The following is a 17,652-nucleotide window of genomic DNA, read 5'->3' as shown; positions in this document are numbered from 1 at the left end:
AAATGCCCGGCTCTTCACGGAGGACACTGAGACAGCCGAAGACACACTGCTTGAGTTGCTATACCGAGTGACTTAATCCTGAGACGCCCGAGCGGCCACACCACCACCGCGCCCCCGTGTCCCAGCGACGACGCCCAAGGCCTCCTGGGCTCCCGCGGTGGCTCTCGGGCTCTTCCTGCCACCTCCACAGACTTCTCAACACACAAGTCACAACCTACTGGACTTTTCTTTACAAATACATAACACACACCACCCAGCTAAAACCACTTTGAGATTCACTACTGGTTTTACCCTGAAAGTTAACATCTTTCATCCAGTCAACATTCGTTGAGTTGAAAAAATCTGAAACACTGTCCCCCTTCCGTCCTCCCTGTCCCTCAGTCTTCACAGCACTTGATACGAAAAGAAATGTCGTAATCTGCAATTAGTTTTAAAAATGCACAAACATAAAATACAAGGCAAAGGCACATCCAAGGTCAAGACAGCTTCTAATAATTTGGAGAACGTGTCAAAGCTGCTCCCTAAAGATGTAGGAAGCTGACAGCTGATTTCTAATGACATGTTTTGACAACTGCAACAAAAATAGCGCTTCCTGGGACCGCAAAATACAGAAACGAGGATCTCAGTGGCACTACTGCTTCCAAGTGGTGAGCTCTGGTTTTCACTGGTCGAGTAAGAGAGGAAAGAAAAACCTGAAACGGCCCTGACTTTTCCCTATTTTTGACGGGGGGAAAAAGTCATCAACAACACTAAATTAAAACTATGTTTTTGAATAGTCCTAAATTTAACAAAAAATTCTAAAAGACCACTTCAGTTCAAAGTTGTCTATACAGCCTTTTCTATATCATGACACTAATTATTTCAAATACTTATTTTAAAGGGGAAAATAAGAACATCTGTTTATTCTTTTAGCCAGAATATGAGTTTAAGATGAAATTCTGGGATGTATTGTGCTGTCTTTCTAAAATACTAGACTCCATTTATTCCACACGTGTGGTACACACATTCTATCTTCTGATAACTTTAACAAACTCTGATTAAGTCGCACAGTGACTTATAACTGTATTGCGCTCGTGTGGAAAACGTCATTTGATGGTAAATCCTTGGTCACTGTTCTCCTGGAAAAATACCCACTTTTTGACATTTTAGAGCACAGTCTGCGTTAATGGGATTTCTAGGAACGTGTATGGAAAAACACGCAGGAGAGCAACGTTCCAAGTCCATTCCGGCACTGGCGCTTCTTTATTCTCAGCCATGAGCTCTGCGTGTAACCGGACGTGACAGCACGTTGATGTAAAAGCACCGTAAGGTGCCACACTCCTCAGTCTGAAGACCTCAGCACTGGAGGACGAGACAGCTTTATCGTATGTTCCTGACGTTTTAAATAACTGGGGAAGAGAACAGCACACCTATGAAGGGGCAACGTGCACGGAGAGAAGTACGAGAGCCCAGCAAGAGCCCGTCGCTCAGTTACGGCCAGAGAAGGCTCTGCACGCCGTCGCGTGAGCGGGCCCCCTGCTAACGGGTCTGTGCCTTAACAGGCGGGAGCCGGCCCAAACCCTTCACAGTCAGCTATGACTAAACGCGGGAAGAGCTCCCGTCTGAGACGGAGGGAGTGCTTGGAAGGGAACATCCTAGATAAAGCACCTCAGACCCGGCGCCTAGAACATCCCTGGCACATACGAGGCTCTGGAGGTAGTTTCGGTGAAGACGAAATGCCTGGTTAAAGGCCGAGCACCCCCCGCTCCTACTGTGTGAGGACTCCCGCGCGCGAGCTGGGTTACCCCGGGAGGAGAGGCTGAGGCGTCGGGGTCGGGCCGCTGAGGGCGCACACGCCGATGCTGCTGACGCCGCTGCTGCCCAGGCTGCCAGAGCTCTGGGCCGGCGGGACGCTGCGGTCCTGGTAGTTCAGGGGCAGGGTCTGAGGCCTGGCGTAGTAGTAGGGCGTGGAGTGAGCATCTCGGGGTAGCGCTTGAGCAAACAACGTGGCATAGCTAGAAACCTGAAAATAAAAGGCGTCACGAATATGGGTACGAAATTACAGAACGCTTTCCCACACCCGCAAAGACAATTCACATTCAGACTTTGGTTCTATTTTTGTAACTGGATTTTGTGCAGGCAGACCTCAGAGATACTGTGGGTTCAGTTCCAGACCACCGCAATAAAATGAGTAGTGAAACAAAGCAAGTCACACGAATTTCCTGGCTTCCCAGTGCATATAAAAGTTATGTGTACACTATACTGTAGTCCATTGAGTATGCAATACCATTCTGTCTAAAAAGCAATATACACACCTTAATTTAAAAATACCTCATTGCTTAAAAATGCTAACCATCGTCTGACAATGTAAAGTTGCCACACACCTTCAACTTGTAAAAAATGCAGTACCTGTGAAGCACAATAAAACGAGATGTGCCTGCATTTATTAAACGAGAAATCAGTTATTATAGTTTTGAAATATGCCTGAACTGATAAAGTTCTGGAAAGTTTTCTCAATCTCAAAACTCCCACATGGTCTGATAACTGAACACTTTACTCAGAAACCAAGCAAACGGAAACTCAAATAATTACTCAAATATTTTTAGAAGTCTGGCGTTATTATGTAATGAAAGAATGCTCATTACTCAGACTAAGGCTTTAAAGGTCAATATGACTCTTTCACCCACATTCTTCAACTCTCTAAACACTCAGATTTCTGTGGTCGAGCATCTCATTACACCAGACTCTCTGGGACTCCGGGCGGCAGCCCAATAGCTCTTTCAAACACCACACGGGTCAAAACCTGAACCCACTGACAACAAACTTTTCATGGTATAAGAGTAATTAATGTTCATCATGATATCTGAAAACCCAAGAAAACCCTAAAAGGTCTTCTAACCCAAAGAATAATGAAGCTGTGCTAATATTAATAACGTCACAGAATAAAAATCTGAAAACTGATAGTTTATGCTCTATTTAACCAGACATTGTTATATTTGAAGTAATAACATGATTCTCAGAAACATCTTAAGGAAACACAGTATACTGACTAAAAATGCCCTTAAAAACAAAACAAAAAGAAAGAAAGAAAAAGAAATCTCTTGACCCTCATGACTGCCCAGAAAACTATACAAAATTATTTTGCTTTTCTCCTACTATTTTCTTAAGTATGGAAGCCTATCAAAATTTGGTGTAACTGTCCCAGCAAAAGACACTGTGCTTTAAAAAGGCATCGAGCTGTGAAAATAGAGCCTCTCACCTTGTTAGGCTGCTTGCGTGGATCTTCACTAAGGCTTAACAAGAGGTAGAGAATTGACCATTTATTTTTCAACACTCCCTGTTTAGAAAGAAAACATTAAAAGAACAACTTTGTACTAGTTCCCAATTTTATCTTCCTCTCTCCTAAATTACCCTTATTTCCAAAATAGAAAAGCATTTTAAAATTCACCTGGTAACATCAAACCTAAATTTGTCGATTTTTCAGGCACTACCATAGTGCTATCCATGAGAAGGCAAGAGAACGTTCTCAAGAGGTCAAGACCCTTGGAACCTTTAACCCCCTGAAATCTAACTCCGAAGTCCCAACGCGAACATTTTTTCAATTACCCTATTCCTGTCTAACGGTATTTCCTCCCTGAAATAATTCTTATAATAACCAACTTCCCAAACACAGTGATTATAAGAATAATACCATCACAAAATGTGTGAATGCTTTCCCCGCCTTAAGTCCAACTTAAGCCATAAAAAAAGAGTATCAGGAAAAAGAAAATAATTCCAAAGTATAAGACATAGGTCTCAGCATCATGCATTCTTGGGAAACTCAAGGTTCTGAAGCACTTAGATGTCAGGATAACTACCCCTAGGTTTCTATGTAAGGTAATCATAATGATTTCATTAATTTCCAAACATGTATCACTCCCCCCGATTCACAACCCTTAACAGCAAGCAGCCCGCCCTCGATACGTTTTATCCCAAATTTACAGCGCATTCCACTCTATTCCTGTATTCCTACCTTTCCTATGCATAGGCTAGAAACTATAAATACTTTATTTACAAAACAAATTATGGGACGGTTACTCACGTTGCACAAGTTCTTCATTATATGTATAAAATATTCCTAGAAAGTTTCTTTAAAGAATAATTTCATTCCAGGTATTTAATTGATGCACACAGAATTTTTCAGAAACAGCCAACTCCCCAGCTGGGACAACAGCAAGGAAGAAAGGGGCCAGCCCTGACCGAGGCCTCAGCCCAGTGGTAAGCAGACGTTCGGGCAAATACACTTTGGTATCATGAACTGCCCTTCCAGACACAGGAGGATCGCCCAGTGGTCCAGGCTCACGAAAGGACCGCCCGAGGAGACGTGCGTCTCTCAGAAACAGAGACGTGTGTCCCTGCAGCGCGGCAGGAGGGGCTCACTCTTCCCTACCCTGCCTGTTCCAGGGGATGCCAACCAGAAGCAAGGGAGCCTAGGGGCTGCGATCCACACCCGTCAGCACCCCGGAGCCCGAAGCAGCAGAAAGGGGGAGAGAACAGAGCTGGTGGGACCACCAGAATCAACAACTCCAGCAGCACACGTTTCAGATGATTCTAAACCACTTCAGACGCTGTTGTCTTAGACTTTGAAACTGAAAGGACCTCAATTCACACATAAAACGTTAAACGCTGTGCACACCCCGAATTCTAAATGTGGAAGCGCGTATCAGGGCCCCGTAAGCCCTAGAGGAGCATGGGAACAAGCGTTGCGCGCGCAGTTACTTCGAGTGGCGCGCACCCCGGCCCACCCCTCCCGAGGCCCCGGCTCCTCTCGCACAGCCCCGCCTTCCTCCCCCCACCCGCAGCCCCTCCTTGTCTTCAGCTCTGCCCCGCCCGCCACGGTCCAGCTTCTAGCCCAGGACACCCTGCCCACACCACTGCTCCCTGACTCCCGCCTGGGGTCTAAGGACACAATGGCAAACGGCAAAGGGCCCCTCGGACCTGCCCCGGTGCCCACGGGCACACTGCTGGAAGGCCCTGACGGGCGGGGGAGGGAGGACCAAACACCGACCACGGCTGTGGTTCCAAAGAAGCAGACGTTTCAGCAACAAGAAGGGACGGCTCCCGCCGCTCGCTAACGTCTTCCACCACGCTTCAGCCTCCAGCCCTAGGAAGCCGGCTACTATGTAAAACATCGCCGCTTTAGGAATAAGCATTTGGTGTTCCAAACTGAACTGTGGGAAACAGCCATTTAAATTAGAAATGCCTTAAATATGTTTTCACCTCATGGCCAGTGTTAACAGACACAACAGCTCTTACTGATGAAATCTCCCTTTGGGGATCTCAGGAAGGCTAATGAGCATTCCGGGAATGTGACATCTGATAAGCAGATCTTGGTAATTTTCAACGCACAAGTGAAGTTGTTTTTAAAAATAGAGAAAGTTTAAGAAAACCAAGTAATACAGCAGTTTGAAACTATCTGTCTGGAAACGACTGTACAAAAAAAGGTTCCGCTTTTTCTTTTTTCTTTTGGATTTTATAATTTAATGTTAGATTGTATTCATACTGAAAGGTTTTTTTTTAATCATATCTCTTGCAAGGTCATTTCTTAACTTCATAAATATCATCAAAGATGGAAAAACATACTTAAAGCAGTGAATCCAAGTAAATCCAATTGAATTCAGGAATCAAAATGGTCAGCAAATAAGGTTGGGCTTCTTTTTAGGGGCACAACAGACGAACAAAGAGGAAGACTTGAAAGAACCACGAGTTCTACTACCGGCAGCATCAGGCACTGTGCCGTGATCTCACCATCGTGAGACTAACCCAGCATTTGTTGAGCAAAGCAGTAAACGTCTCAGGATTTCACTTTCTTCTCTGTAAGAGAAGGGAGACGGCTACCTAGCTGTCCAGCTTCCTTTATAGTCTGAATCACAAAAATCTCCCCCTAGGATTCAGTTAGTTTACTGGAGTAAAGGCCAGCAGAGTCTTTTATAAAAATAACAGGTTAGACAAACCACTCACGTGCAAGTATCAACATCCAAGCACAAAATGTTCAAATCAATGTATTTATTTATTTACTGTGACAGTAATTTACTGTAACTTATTCACAGTAACAGCAGGAATTGCACCTGATGAACAATGAGGTGCACCAACAAGCTAAGCCTCTGCTGTCGTGCGTAGACACATCAAAGCTTCCGCTGACGTGCTTCCTCCCAGGGACGTAACTAAGGCTTCGGTGACACGCTCACTGCCCAGGAAGTCTGATCGCTTTCTCACTGCAGCTTCATTCATCTTTATAAGCAATTTCACATTCAACCCAGCTAGAACCTACTTCTAACACCGGTCGTCTTTGAAAAGCAAACACTATCTAGAGTAAAGCCACTACCCAACACAGAGAAGGTGACCACGTGCTCCCAGCCCCACTGACTGCCTCGCCAACGGCAGAGCGGCTTTCAGACGCGTGCGTGATACCTGTGAGTGAAGCTTCCTGTGCAGTTCTGAGAACAACGCAGCATCTGTTTCTCTTCTCTGTCGGGTAACTGCAAAGTCAGAAAGTGAGCATGTTAATGACACACACCGGAGTTCATTCTTATGGTGCTATTTCACCATTCACAGTAATGGATAACGCTGACGTCTGCAACGAATCTTGAGCTTAAGAATCAAAATAACCAGGCAACGTCACTTCAGCTCCATAAATTTCGTCAGGTCACTGGATCTGAGATTTGTAAAATATGGACAAAATTAGGCTGGAATCAAAGAGTTTATGTGAAAATTAGCTAAAGTAACAGAAATGATGGGATTTTTTTAGATCCTATCTATAAATAGTAACAAACCGCCCAGTGAGGCAAAGTACCACGAGTTCAGCTAGTTAATAAAGGCCACCTGGAGGGAGGGATGGGAGGTGAAAACATCTCTGGGATCCTAACTGCAAACGGTAATAACAAAGAAGTACCCCATTCATGACAGTGTGACTTAAAACCACACCTTCTAAGCATTTTTGTTAATATATACGCAATGCTTCATCTTGCTTTGGTGTAAGATATAATAGTCAGTTACTGTTTCAAAATCGAAATCGAAACAGCTAAGGGGCTAATCCTCACCCAGGAATTCGTTCCATGCCTGCGTGTCCCCAGGGCTCACGGCCACGGCACATTCTCTAGAAGCCAAGGGAACCAACGAGAAGCTCACTCGCCGCTCAGCTCCGTGAAGGAGGACGTGGGCCTGGGAGGAGACACTCACCCACATCCACCACGCTGCATGCACCGCCTGTGCAAAGATGCCTCTCCAAGGAATCCCGTTACAGCCAAGAGAAAAGCACCACCCTCAGAAGCTGGCTTACAGGAATCTGCGTCTATTTACCCCAGCGTAGCAGGACTGCTTCCTTAAAATCTCATCAGCCAAGCTCACTTAGTTTAAATGTTCGAATTCTTCTCTAGAAAGACAATGACTGACCTGACAGCCAGTACCTTTTCACATTCATCACCTAGGAAAGGGTCCCCGTATCATGTACTGACCGTATGGCCCAGCATGTCTCGTATGGACACACCAGAGACCGCTTCATCCTAATCAAAGCTGTACCTCCCAGTCTTCCTGTGCAGAACGGTAACACTCTCTTTAAAATGCATTATTACAAAATGCATTCAACAAAATGAATGCAGTTAAAAATTCAATGTAATTTACTTTTACATGTTATTTCTACAGAATGGGACTAATGCTAACTCAAATATAAAAGTCACAGGACAATAAAATATAGTAAAGGATATTAATAAAAATGAACACAGAATATTCACCCCAAAAATGATGTTTTATCTAATAGACTGCTAAATAAAGCAAAACAAGCCTTGAGTTACAATGTACCTCACTTACCAACGTGAAAAATGAAGACACCAATAGGTGTGAAATTTTGTCACACACGAGTTTTGCAATTTGTGCCAATACAAAACATACTAGCATTTTATATAAAATGGCAAGTTAACATTTTTGTGCTATTCTAGACGGCAGAACTACCATAACTCAGCTAATCTAATTTACCAAAAACAATCACCAAACTTCAAAAATATTAAAATGTAAAAACTAAGTCTAAGAATGAATGAAAGATGATAGACCACTGGTGACCACTCCATGCACCACCACTGACACCTCAACCACAGCTGGGCCACGTCAGGGCTGGGGACTCGGGCTGGGGGCCCAGGAGCAGCCGCGGACACCAGGTGATAACGGGCAGGAGAGACGCACTGCGTCTACACAGCAAGCCTCATTTCAAGGGTACAGAGACTACACAGAACAACAAACTGCACACGGTTACAGTTTTCTTCTTAAAAAAGGACCCTTCAGGACCCACCCAACACGTGGCTGCCAGTCCTGTAACTCTGAGGACAAATTATCTTCAGCTACTCCAAGGATGCGTAGTGCTCTCACCAGCGGGCCTGGATCTGCACATCCAGAAAGGGCATGGTCTGTTAAATGCAGTACCCAGTAGTTGGGGTTCTCACTAGTAATCCAAAATGTAACAATCATCAGGGACCAAGAAGCGAGTACAATGTTCTCAGGCTCAGTTTCACAGACAAGAAAGGAAAATAAGTCTCTACAGTATGCTAAATAGTCCGTCCCCCCCACCTTACACAGTACCTACGTGCCAGGTAACCCCAAGGTCTGAATCATCCCAGTCCTGCGCTGCTCACCGAGCCTCCCCCAGACCAAGCCGCTCACACGCCAGGGCCTCAACCCTACCCCCGGCTGCCACACCACCCAGCTCAGGTACCCAGCTCTGAAACAGGACATCCACCCAGAGCCCTGGCCAAACAGTTAATAATGCAACAGCTGAGGTGGGAAACGGTGCCGTGAGGAGCTACCTCCGAGAAGGTGGCATTACCACTTGCGACAGCCCGTTTCAGCTGGGCGGCTTGAGAGCCGGGCCTGCAGGGAGAACGCACCTGCTTTCTCAGGTGCCAGGCTGCTGCTTAGGTGGCTGGGGCCAGGCTCTTGAGTCTGGAGAACTGTGAGGAAAGGGGACCCAGCCCATGGGGAAGAACCACCTCCGACCGGGACAGGGGTGGCTCTCACAGGTGGGCCCTGGTGCTCAGAGCCCCTCCCTCAGATGCTGCTGGGACGCACAGTTGGACAACCATTCCTAACCGGGGGCTAATACGTGGAAAGCTTCCTTCTCTAAGGTAACAAACACTGTGTATGAAAGCTTTCAGGACCATCTCAGAATTAAAACATTCAACAGTAAGCTCTAAAGTACTGCGGGTTAACTCACTGAGTTGTTTAACTGCCAAGATAATACCCTGTTATCTGGTCAAAGGGTGCATAAGATTAAATACTTATCACAAGATAAGCTGCAAGTTATATGAAGTCCTTTTATCTTTCTCACATTCTTAACCCAGATTATGTTGTTATAATAGTATTTAAAACAACCCCCTTCCACTATGTTCTTGTCCTTATTTTTAATATATATTTGTAATAGTACCTATAATTAAAATGTGCTTGGGAACTACATACATACATACACATACAAAGAAATACACACATACATAAAAAGATACACAAGTATATCTCTGTGTGCGTGTGTGTGTGTGTATAAACTTAAGCTTCGACAAGTTTAAGAATGCAACACATGATAACACTTAAGAAAAATACATACGTTCTTTCTTGATTTTTTCAGCTACTAGAAATTCATCTCTTTCAACAGTTGGGGCAAAGTTGCTGCCAATAACTCGCACGGCATACTGGAACTGCTGGGCCACATCGGCTGAAAGGTAAATAAAAGGATGCAAGTTATCACCATCACGTTACGTTGTGATCCCCTGAAGCTCCAGTTCAACACAGTGCACTGAGCATGTGCATCTACCGTCCACCTTCCCCAGGGCTTAACTGAGAGGACGGAAGAGCCACAAAGAGGCAGAATGAATGACTAAATGAGCAGAATGACAGCTTTACAGACAAAGTGAGGGAGACAGCAACACAAAGTCTGACAACTCCTAAGAGACAGAAAACAGACTGGATTGATAAACATAAAAAAAGGAGCAGGAAAAGTGCCAGCCCAAACCATGGCACCTGCTCAGCAGAGCCTACGAGGAGCGCCAGGGCTCACGTGCACACACACACCAGGACTGGCCGCGAGCAACCAAAACGGGCAATAACTTATGAACCATGTGTGCACTTCCAGGTAAAGAGGGTGGCTTAAACACAGGCATGTGCCTCCATGCCCTTCAAAAACCCCACGAAACTGAGAAAGGGGGATCTTTTTTTTCTAAGGCATAAACCTACAAGAGCAAAGAAAACAAGGCAGATCAGTAAACCCTGCTGACTCGACTTCTAAAAGTGTATCCCACTATGATCACTCCATAGCCACTAGCCCATCTCAACAAGTCTCCTGAGTAGCTGGTGACCTACTCCTCCTTTTGCCCCTGGAGTAAATTACCCACACGCAGTCAGGCTGATCCTGAGGAAGGCCTACAACACTGGGCCCCTTGCCACCTGCCACCTCTCCTGGCCCAGCTCACGACACACCAGCCATGCTCTGCGGTCCTGCCCTTCCTTGAGGACGCCTCACTCATGTCCAGCTGAGAACCCTGACACACCCTCCCCCACCTAGCTCCTCAGACCGCCTTCCCACCTCCAGCACACGTACACACACGCGCGCACACACACACACACACACACACGCACGTGCTGAGTCTTCCTTAAACACCACTGCACCACAACACAGAAGGTGAGTGTATACATGGGGGAAAGGAGCAAACAGAAGTAGCTCACACTGCGTCTGTGGAGCCACAGGATCAGAGAGGAGACCTTCTTCCTCATGTTTTCCCACTTTAAAAATTTTCTACACCAAGTATACATTAATTTTATAAATATTAAGTGTCACTGAACATCACTTATTTAAAAGGAGTGCTTGTATAACTATTTTAGTTAAAAATCATTTTTAGATTACCATGATCCTGAGTTCTACAAACAGCAGTTCATTAACAACATACTCGAGGACATCACAGAAAAATCCCCACTCTGAAAGTTTCATAAACTTTTGAATTTTCTCCCACCCAAAATTCAAACCTCCTCAGTACCAGACACCCTCCTCTTCCTTGTCTTCACACCTTCTCCACACCTCTGTACGTCTACCACATCCCTCCCACCTCTGCAGCCACACTGCAGTTTCCCTATCTGCCTGCCAGCCAAGTTTCCAGTCTATCTTTCTTGTTGATGATAAAGTATTTGAAAAACCCATCAGCTATTTCTTAAACCAAATCCACCTATCTTGTGCTTCAAAGGTAGATGCATAGAATCCAGACCGTGAAGGAAGTTAGCAGAGGCAGTTATTCTCTCTTTGACTATCATCAAAGATTAAAATGCAAAGTATCAAACAATGCCAACCACAAATTTCTCCTGTAACACTCCCAAAACATCATCGAATTTTTAAAATATAAGTAAACTCAATCAGTAGTTCAATGAATAATTGCAAAGCACCTACTACGTGCCAAACAGTACAGGCCCTAAGAATAGAATAGACAAGAAATTGTGGCTAACAAGGCAGCCTTTGTGAGAATACAAAAAACTGAGGCCAATAATACACAAGGTAATCAGACTGTGCCAAGAGCTACTAAGAAATAAGCAGGACATTACGACGGCAAATAACAGGGAAGACGTCGTGACACAGGCTGGCTACGCAAGGCCCCTCCGAGGAAGCGACCTTTAAGACAGGCAGGAGCCTGCCAGGTGAAAAGCCAGAGACCCAGGTGGAAAGGACACAGTCGTGGGATTCAGGGCTACTCAGGACACTGTTCCTCGAGGAGGCCAATGACACTGGATTCTAAAATCCAAATCATCAAAGCCAAACGCACTCCATCAAGAGTCCCAGACAAGGAGGTCCACACGGCAGCTCTGTGATGATCTGGCTTAACCCAAGACTAAAAATAGGAGTATTCAAATTTTGGACCACGGAGTACCAGAGCACTCTCGCCTCCAATCTGCTCTGGGTATGTGCCAGGGGTGGGCGGTTTTCAGGAGCGGGGAAGGAGAGGTACACCCCCCGCCAAGCCTCCCACGACATTTCTTTGAGAAGCAATGGCACCAGTGAATTCAAGGATACGCTGCCTGACGAGTGCCAGAGCCGCTGCGGTGCTGCCCACACAGACTTCCAGCCACGCAGGTGAGAGGCCACCCCACAGGCAGGGCCAGGCTTTCCCGCCTCTACTCAGCGGCAGGAGCAGGAATGAGTGAGTTCAAGACAAGACGCTCCAGGATCAGAGGCCTGGGCTCCCGGCGTGGCCCTGCCCGCCGCAGCCGGAGGACAGCGGGCCAGCACTTCACCTCTCCAGGTCTCAGGGACCTCGGCTCTAAAACGAGGCCACTAGGAACCACTGCCACCTCCCAGAGGGCGCGCAGAGCGTCTGGCGCACAGCAAGGACTCAACAAACGTTAGCTACCTTTATTATTATTAACCTGAAAATGTCATTTAAATGTACATTTTGTCTAGCACAGCCATCAAAACTACAACTCAGCACAGCACCCCTAGTTTTTAACTTTAAGCAAGATAATGGGGTCTTCATCCTGTAGGTCACAGACAGGCAACAAAATCAGCCTTCAACAGAAATGACCCTCTGGCTGCAGGGTGGGAGAGAAACTGGGAGGAGGTGCAAAGCCAGGGCCGCGACACCGTGGGACCACAGGATCTCAATCCGACACGCGAAGGCCCAGAGAGCACGCAGGTGTGGGCCCAGGAGGTTTCAGATGGAAGACAGCTGCCTCTGTATCCTGAAAGGGTTATTATCCACACGTTCAGGTAAAAGACAACCACTGAACTTCAAGGCGCACAAAAATAAGCGAGTTCCCAGGAATTACAAAAACTCTACAGGCGTGTGCTTCCCAGAGATTCAGAAAGTGACGGAGGACAAACTGTCCAAGTCGTAAGTTCCTGCCTTCCTGCACCTCTTCTACCTGTGGGCTTGTGTGCACGTGACACTGCTTTCGTAAAGGACAGGCCAACAGGTCAGTAACCTGAACCAGCAATTCCCACCCCAGACACAGGTCGGAATGACTGTGTTCCAGATGCCAAGCTCCAACAGACACCGCCAGGACCAGTATCTCTGGAGATGGGGCCCACAATATTAGTTGTGAATAAGTGCCACATTTAGAGAATTCAAAGTGAAAAGACGTAACACCGCATACAGTAAAAAGTCTTCCCCCTCCACTACTGTCTGGCCACCAGCTCCTCTCCCCAAAGCAGCCAGCGTTACCAGGTTCTCGTGAGATCACAGATGACTCTGATCACAGCGCTGGTTGAAAAGCAATGCTCTAAACAAAAACAAAATAAAAACCATTGCTCTAGTTTGTGGTTCTCAAACTTTTTGGTCTCAATTCCCCTTTACACTTTTAAGATTGAGGACCCCTAAAAGTCTTTTATTTATGTGGGTTACATCAATCTATACTTAGTGTATTAGAAACATAAACCATGATCATTTTTAAATACTAATTCATTTTAAAATAGCAATAATAAACCCATTAAGTACAATTTTCAAATGAAGCCTAAACCTTTAAAATTTCAATATACACATTAATAAACATTTAGTGTACATTTTAACATACACATAATAAGTTTTTTTTCCCACATAATATGTTTTGATGTATATTTAATACACATTGATTTTCCCAAGGTAAAGACTACACTTTGTTTGGAACTTCATCAAGAACTCTTCACAATTTTCAAAAATCATAAACCCCACAACAACACCACTTGTGGTCCACAAACCAAGACGACATCCTTTCCCTGCCTGCACCATGGCTCACGCTGCCCTCACATGGCTGTTCCCAGTCAGGGCCATCGTCTGACCTCAGTATGTGGGCTACGGTAGTCCTACCTAAGCGTTTGTGCTAAAACACTTACCTAACAAAGACTCCTGTATTTCTTCTCAGTCTCTGGTTAGAAAGAGGATTACAAAGTATGAAAAGGAATGTGGCCTCTGGCAGAGCTGAAACACTATAGCATCAAGTACACTGTTTCCAAAGACAGAAATAATGAGTATCCAAAGATGTAATAATGAGTAAAATGTTCTCCAGGAGAGGCTCAAGGATGTGGAGAGAGCATTCTCCTCTCACTGACTGGCACTGTGTGTTTCAAACAAATTCACAAGTGTTATAAGCTGGAAAAGGTGGGAAATAATGGCTATACGAACTTTATGAAAGTGTCAAGCATCATTGTGGCTAGGTGCTTTGCTTCTGAAGGTCCCCTGAAGCTAACTACAAATTAAAAAAAAACTTTATGAAAAAATGATCCATATGAAATTCACATTAAAAGTAACAAGTGCCTATTATGCCTCAATTTCACAGTATTAAGCAATATATTATAAAAAAATAAGGCCGATTGTTTGTAAGCTCACTAGAAAATGTAGTTAATCAAATGTTCTACTACGTTAACAGATAAAATACCCACCAATGAAAAGAAATTTTAAAAAAATCTCATACACTGTAAAGGCAGCAATAACATTGCTCCTTTGTTCACTAAGGAAGAATAAATTAAAACAGAACAAGGCAAGCTATTAAAGACATATATTCTTCAGTAAGTAGTAGCATAATTTGGAATTATGAAAACAACTGGTTGGCAATCCTAGCTGTCCACAACAGAATAAAGAGAGCATCGTTTTAGTGGATTTTATGATATATTTCACTCTGAGAGGACCCCTCAGGATCTCACAGACAGCTTATTTACTTTTTTTTCCTTCCAGTTTTATTGAGATATAACTGACATACATCACTGTATAAGTTTAAGGTGTACGGGAGCCAATTTACTCTTAATTTAGACACAATTCTACACGATGCAGAACTTTCTGAAAAGTTTTTCAACCTCCTGGAATGGGTGAAACTAAGTCAATCAAAAGGAGCCTCAAATGTTAAAAAAAAAATTTGAGAAACATGATGACATCTCGCAATGAATGAATGGTCTTCAAAGTCTAGTTGTGACAATGGAAACGGCTGAATGTGTGGTTTATCCCTGGAGGAAAACTGAGGGCCCACGGGTGTAACGCAAACCCTGACTTTAACATGGGTGAATCATGACCAACAATCTCAGTTCCCTGGTGTCTCCTATGATCAGGAACATCAAATCAGAAAGGCAACTCAGACACACACAGAAGAGCTGGAGATAAAAACAGGAAACAGCCAGGCCCCGCCCTCCTCAAGACCTTGGCACAGGTGTTCCAGGACCCCTCCCTCTCTCCACCCAGGTCTCTGTTTAGGTATCCTCAGCTTTCCCTCAATATACCTTTACCCTGGGCTTCCCTGGTGGCACAGTGGTTAAGAATCCGCCTGCCAATGCAGGGGACACGGGTTCGATCCCTGGTCCGGGAAGATCCCACATGCCATGGATCAACTAAGCCCATGCGCCACAACTACTAAGCCTGTGTTCTAGAGCCCACGAGCCACAACTACTGAGCTTGCACTCTAGAGCCCGTGAGCCACAACGACTGAGCCTGCGTGCTGCAACTACTGAAGCCCATGTGCCACAACTACTGAAGCCCGTGCTCTGCAACGAGAAGCCACTGCAATGAGAAGCCCGTGCACCGTAACAAAGAGTAGTCCCGCTTGCAGCAATGAAGACCCAACGCAGCCAAAAGTAAATTTTTAAAAAACGATTAAACCTAGTCTAATAACTTGTAAATTAAAAGAAATCCCTTTACCCTACTTTATTTTTCATCACAGCACCACTAAACAACATTATAAGTTTACTGATATTTTTTAATAAGGAACGTTTCTTCCACTCTAACGATGAGAGAAAACCTTCTTGTTTTTAATTTTTATTTATTTAACTTTTTGGCTGCGCCACATGGTATGTGGGATCTTAGTTTCCCCGACCAGGGATCAAACCTGCGCCCCTGCATTGGAAGCATGAGTCTTAACCACTGGACCGCCAGGGAAGCCCCTAAGTTTACTGATTTTATCACATATCCTCCACTAGAATGTAGGATCTATGACAGGAATTACCTGTCTCTCTACCTCTGCATCACCAGCGCCTAGCACAGTGCCTGGAGGTGGGGGGAGCCCAAAGATTTCTTAGATGAACAAAGAGAAAGAGTGAAACTTCAAAAACTGGAGCAAGAACCGTGTAAAGTCAGTGTCATTTAGCAGACTGACCAAATAAAATTCATCTTTTTGCTCCTAAGACCATCAAATAAATTATGTACGCTAATCATGAAAGGTCAAAATGCAGTCTCAATTCTTTAATTTTGTTTTAAGTCTCCCTGCAAAAACTGCACACTTTCTTTCCCACATCATGGTGCTCAAGGAATAAGTAACCCAGTTGCTTCAATTACCCAAAAGATCCCTTCGTAGTGCATCCCCTCTTACCCCCTCCCTCCCGCCAAAACAAACATCGAGAGACGACAAACTGTGCCGTATTTTACGGCTCCAGAACTACACAATGGCTTGACCTACTGCACGGGACTAGTCTGGTAGCAGGACTCGCCATGTGAACCCTGCAGAAGTGGTTTTACATCAAAAGCAACCAACCCTCAGCCCTTCATCGAAGGAAAACGTGGCAGGTAACCATCATAGGCACCTTTGCATCATCCTCAAATCCGCTCCTTCGCTAACGTTAAGGGGAAACTGTGTGGCTCCACCACCCGGACCCCCCTCCGCGGCGTCGCCCCCGCGCAGTCACGGGCGTGTGACCCGGGCCAGCCCGCCGCGCTCTCCATCCGGATAAGCACGGGAGCGCCCGCCGGGCCCTGCGGCCGGAGGAGGCGGACGCGCGGCGGCTGACCGTCCTCCGGGCTGCACCCCGGCACCGCGCCGGGCAGCGGTGACTCAGCCGCCCCGGGACCGGCCTCCTTCCCCCGCCCAGGGGGCTGCAGCGCCCGCAGGCCCGCCAGCCCCGACCCCGCCAGCCCCGGGGACGTCTCCCAGCCGCCCGGCCAGCCCCGCTACCTTCACTCCTGCCCAGGATCCGGCAGCACAGGTTCTGCAGCAGGACGTTCGGCGACTTCTGGTCCGGGGTCGCCATCCTAGCCCGGGGCTGCCCGCGGGGGCCCCGCGAAGCCCCGGCGCTCGCCCGCCCCGCCCCGAGCCTGGCGTGCTCCGGAGGCCCGGCCGCCCGCGTCCGCCCCGCGTCCCGCGGGCTCCCGGGTCCCCCACAGGTTACGGGCTGGCGGGCAGCGCCGGCAAGAAGGGCGCCATTTTGACGGAACCCGCCGAAACGCGGGCCCCTCCCACAATGCCCCGCTTCTTCCGGGCGCTCGGGGCCGCAGGTGCTCCGACCTAAGGGTTCCTCCCGACAACTGCTGCCCAGCCAGGAAAGTTCCGGAACCAGGCGCCCCAGCCGCTGGTGCTCGGGATGCTCAGACCCACAAACGTCCCCAGGTGTCCTCGAGGGTCAGGACGGCACCGACCCCAAGACGTTCTCAGCAGAGGGTCAGTACGGCCCCTGACCTGCTGTAAGAGTGGAGGGTGCCCTGCAGCGCTTTCACAGTCCATAATTGTTTTTTAAAGGATCATTGGTTCTACTTACACTTTGGGTGGAGAAGCCTGTTTATAGAAGTACAAGGGTTTTATGATTTTCGACACGTGGCTGACCATCGACACCGGCCACATTGTCCAGCTTTTCATAAGAGTGCTGTTTGGCACCTCCCCACCCCCAGCCCCAGGTAACTAGTCAGTCAGACAAGAGCGAGAGAAGGGGGCAGGCTCGACCACCAAAATGTGTTA

At 46.5% G+C, this 17,652-nt stretch overlaps 1 protein-coding gene across 7 annotated transcripts in view; it reads right to left on the bottom strand.

The window, feature by feature from the left end:
* Positions 1-17,141, bottom strand: part of TUBGCP3 (tubulin gamma complex component 3) — a 61,187-nt gene extending 44,046 nt beyond the window's left edge. For 3 of the 7 annotated variants that reach the window (XM_022576729.3, XM_089899346.1, XM_089899344.1), the window contains exons 1-5: positions 16,876-17,141; positions 9,602-9,709; positions 6,430-6,497; positions 3,239-3,316; positions 1,785-2,002 (exon numbers count right to left, since the gene is read on the bottom strand). In XM_022576729.3, coding sequence (XP_022432437.1) covers positions 1,785-2,002; positions 3,239-3,316; positions 6,430-6,497; positions 9,602-9,709; positions 16,876-16,951 — 548 coding nt within the window. In that variant the 5' untranslated portion in view covers positions 16,952-17,141. Of the gene's footprint in view, positions 1-1,784; positions 2,003-3,238; positions 3,317-6,429; positions 6,498-9,601; positions 9,710-13,193; positions 13,252-16,875 lie in introns of all 7 variants that reach the window. The other 4 variants (XM_022576728.3, XM_089899343.1, XM_089899342.1 and 1 more) reach the window with 3 other exon arrangements.
* Between the last annotated feature and the right edge of the window lie 511 nt (positions 17,142-17,652).

The sequence above is a fragment of the Delphinapterus leucas genome, chromosome 18, assembly GCF_059928025.1.
Source record: "Delphinapterus leucas isolate spDelLeu-1000000601 "Yukka" chromosome 18, BTC_Dleu_Yukka2, whole genome shotgun sequence".
NCBI lineage: Eukaryota > Metazoa > Chordata > Mammalia > Artiodactyla > Monodontidae > Delphinapterus > Delphinapterus leucas.
This window is presented reverse-complemented; position numbering and strand designations above follow the sequence as displayed.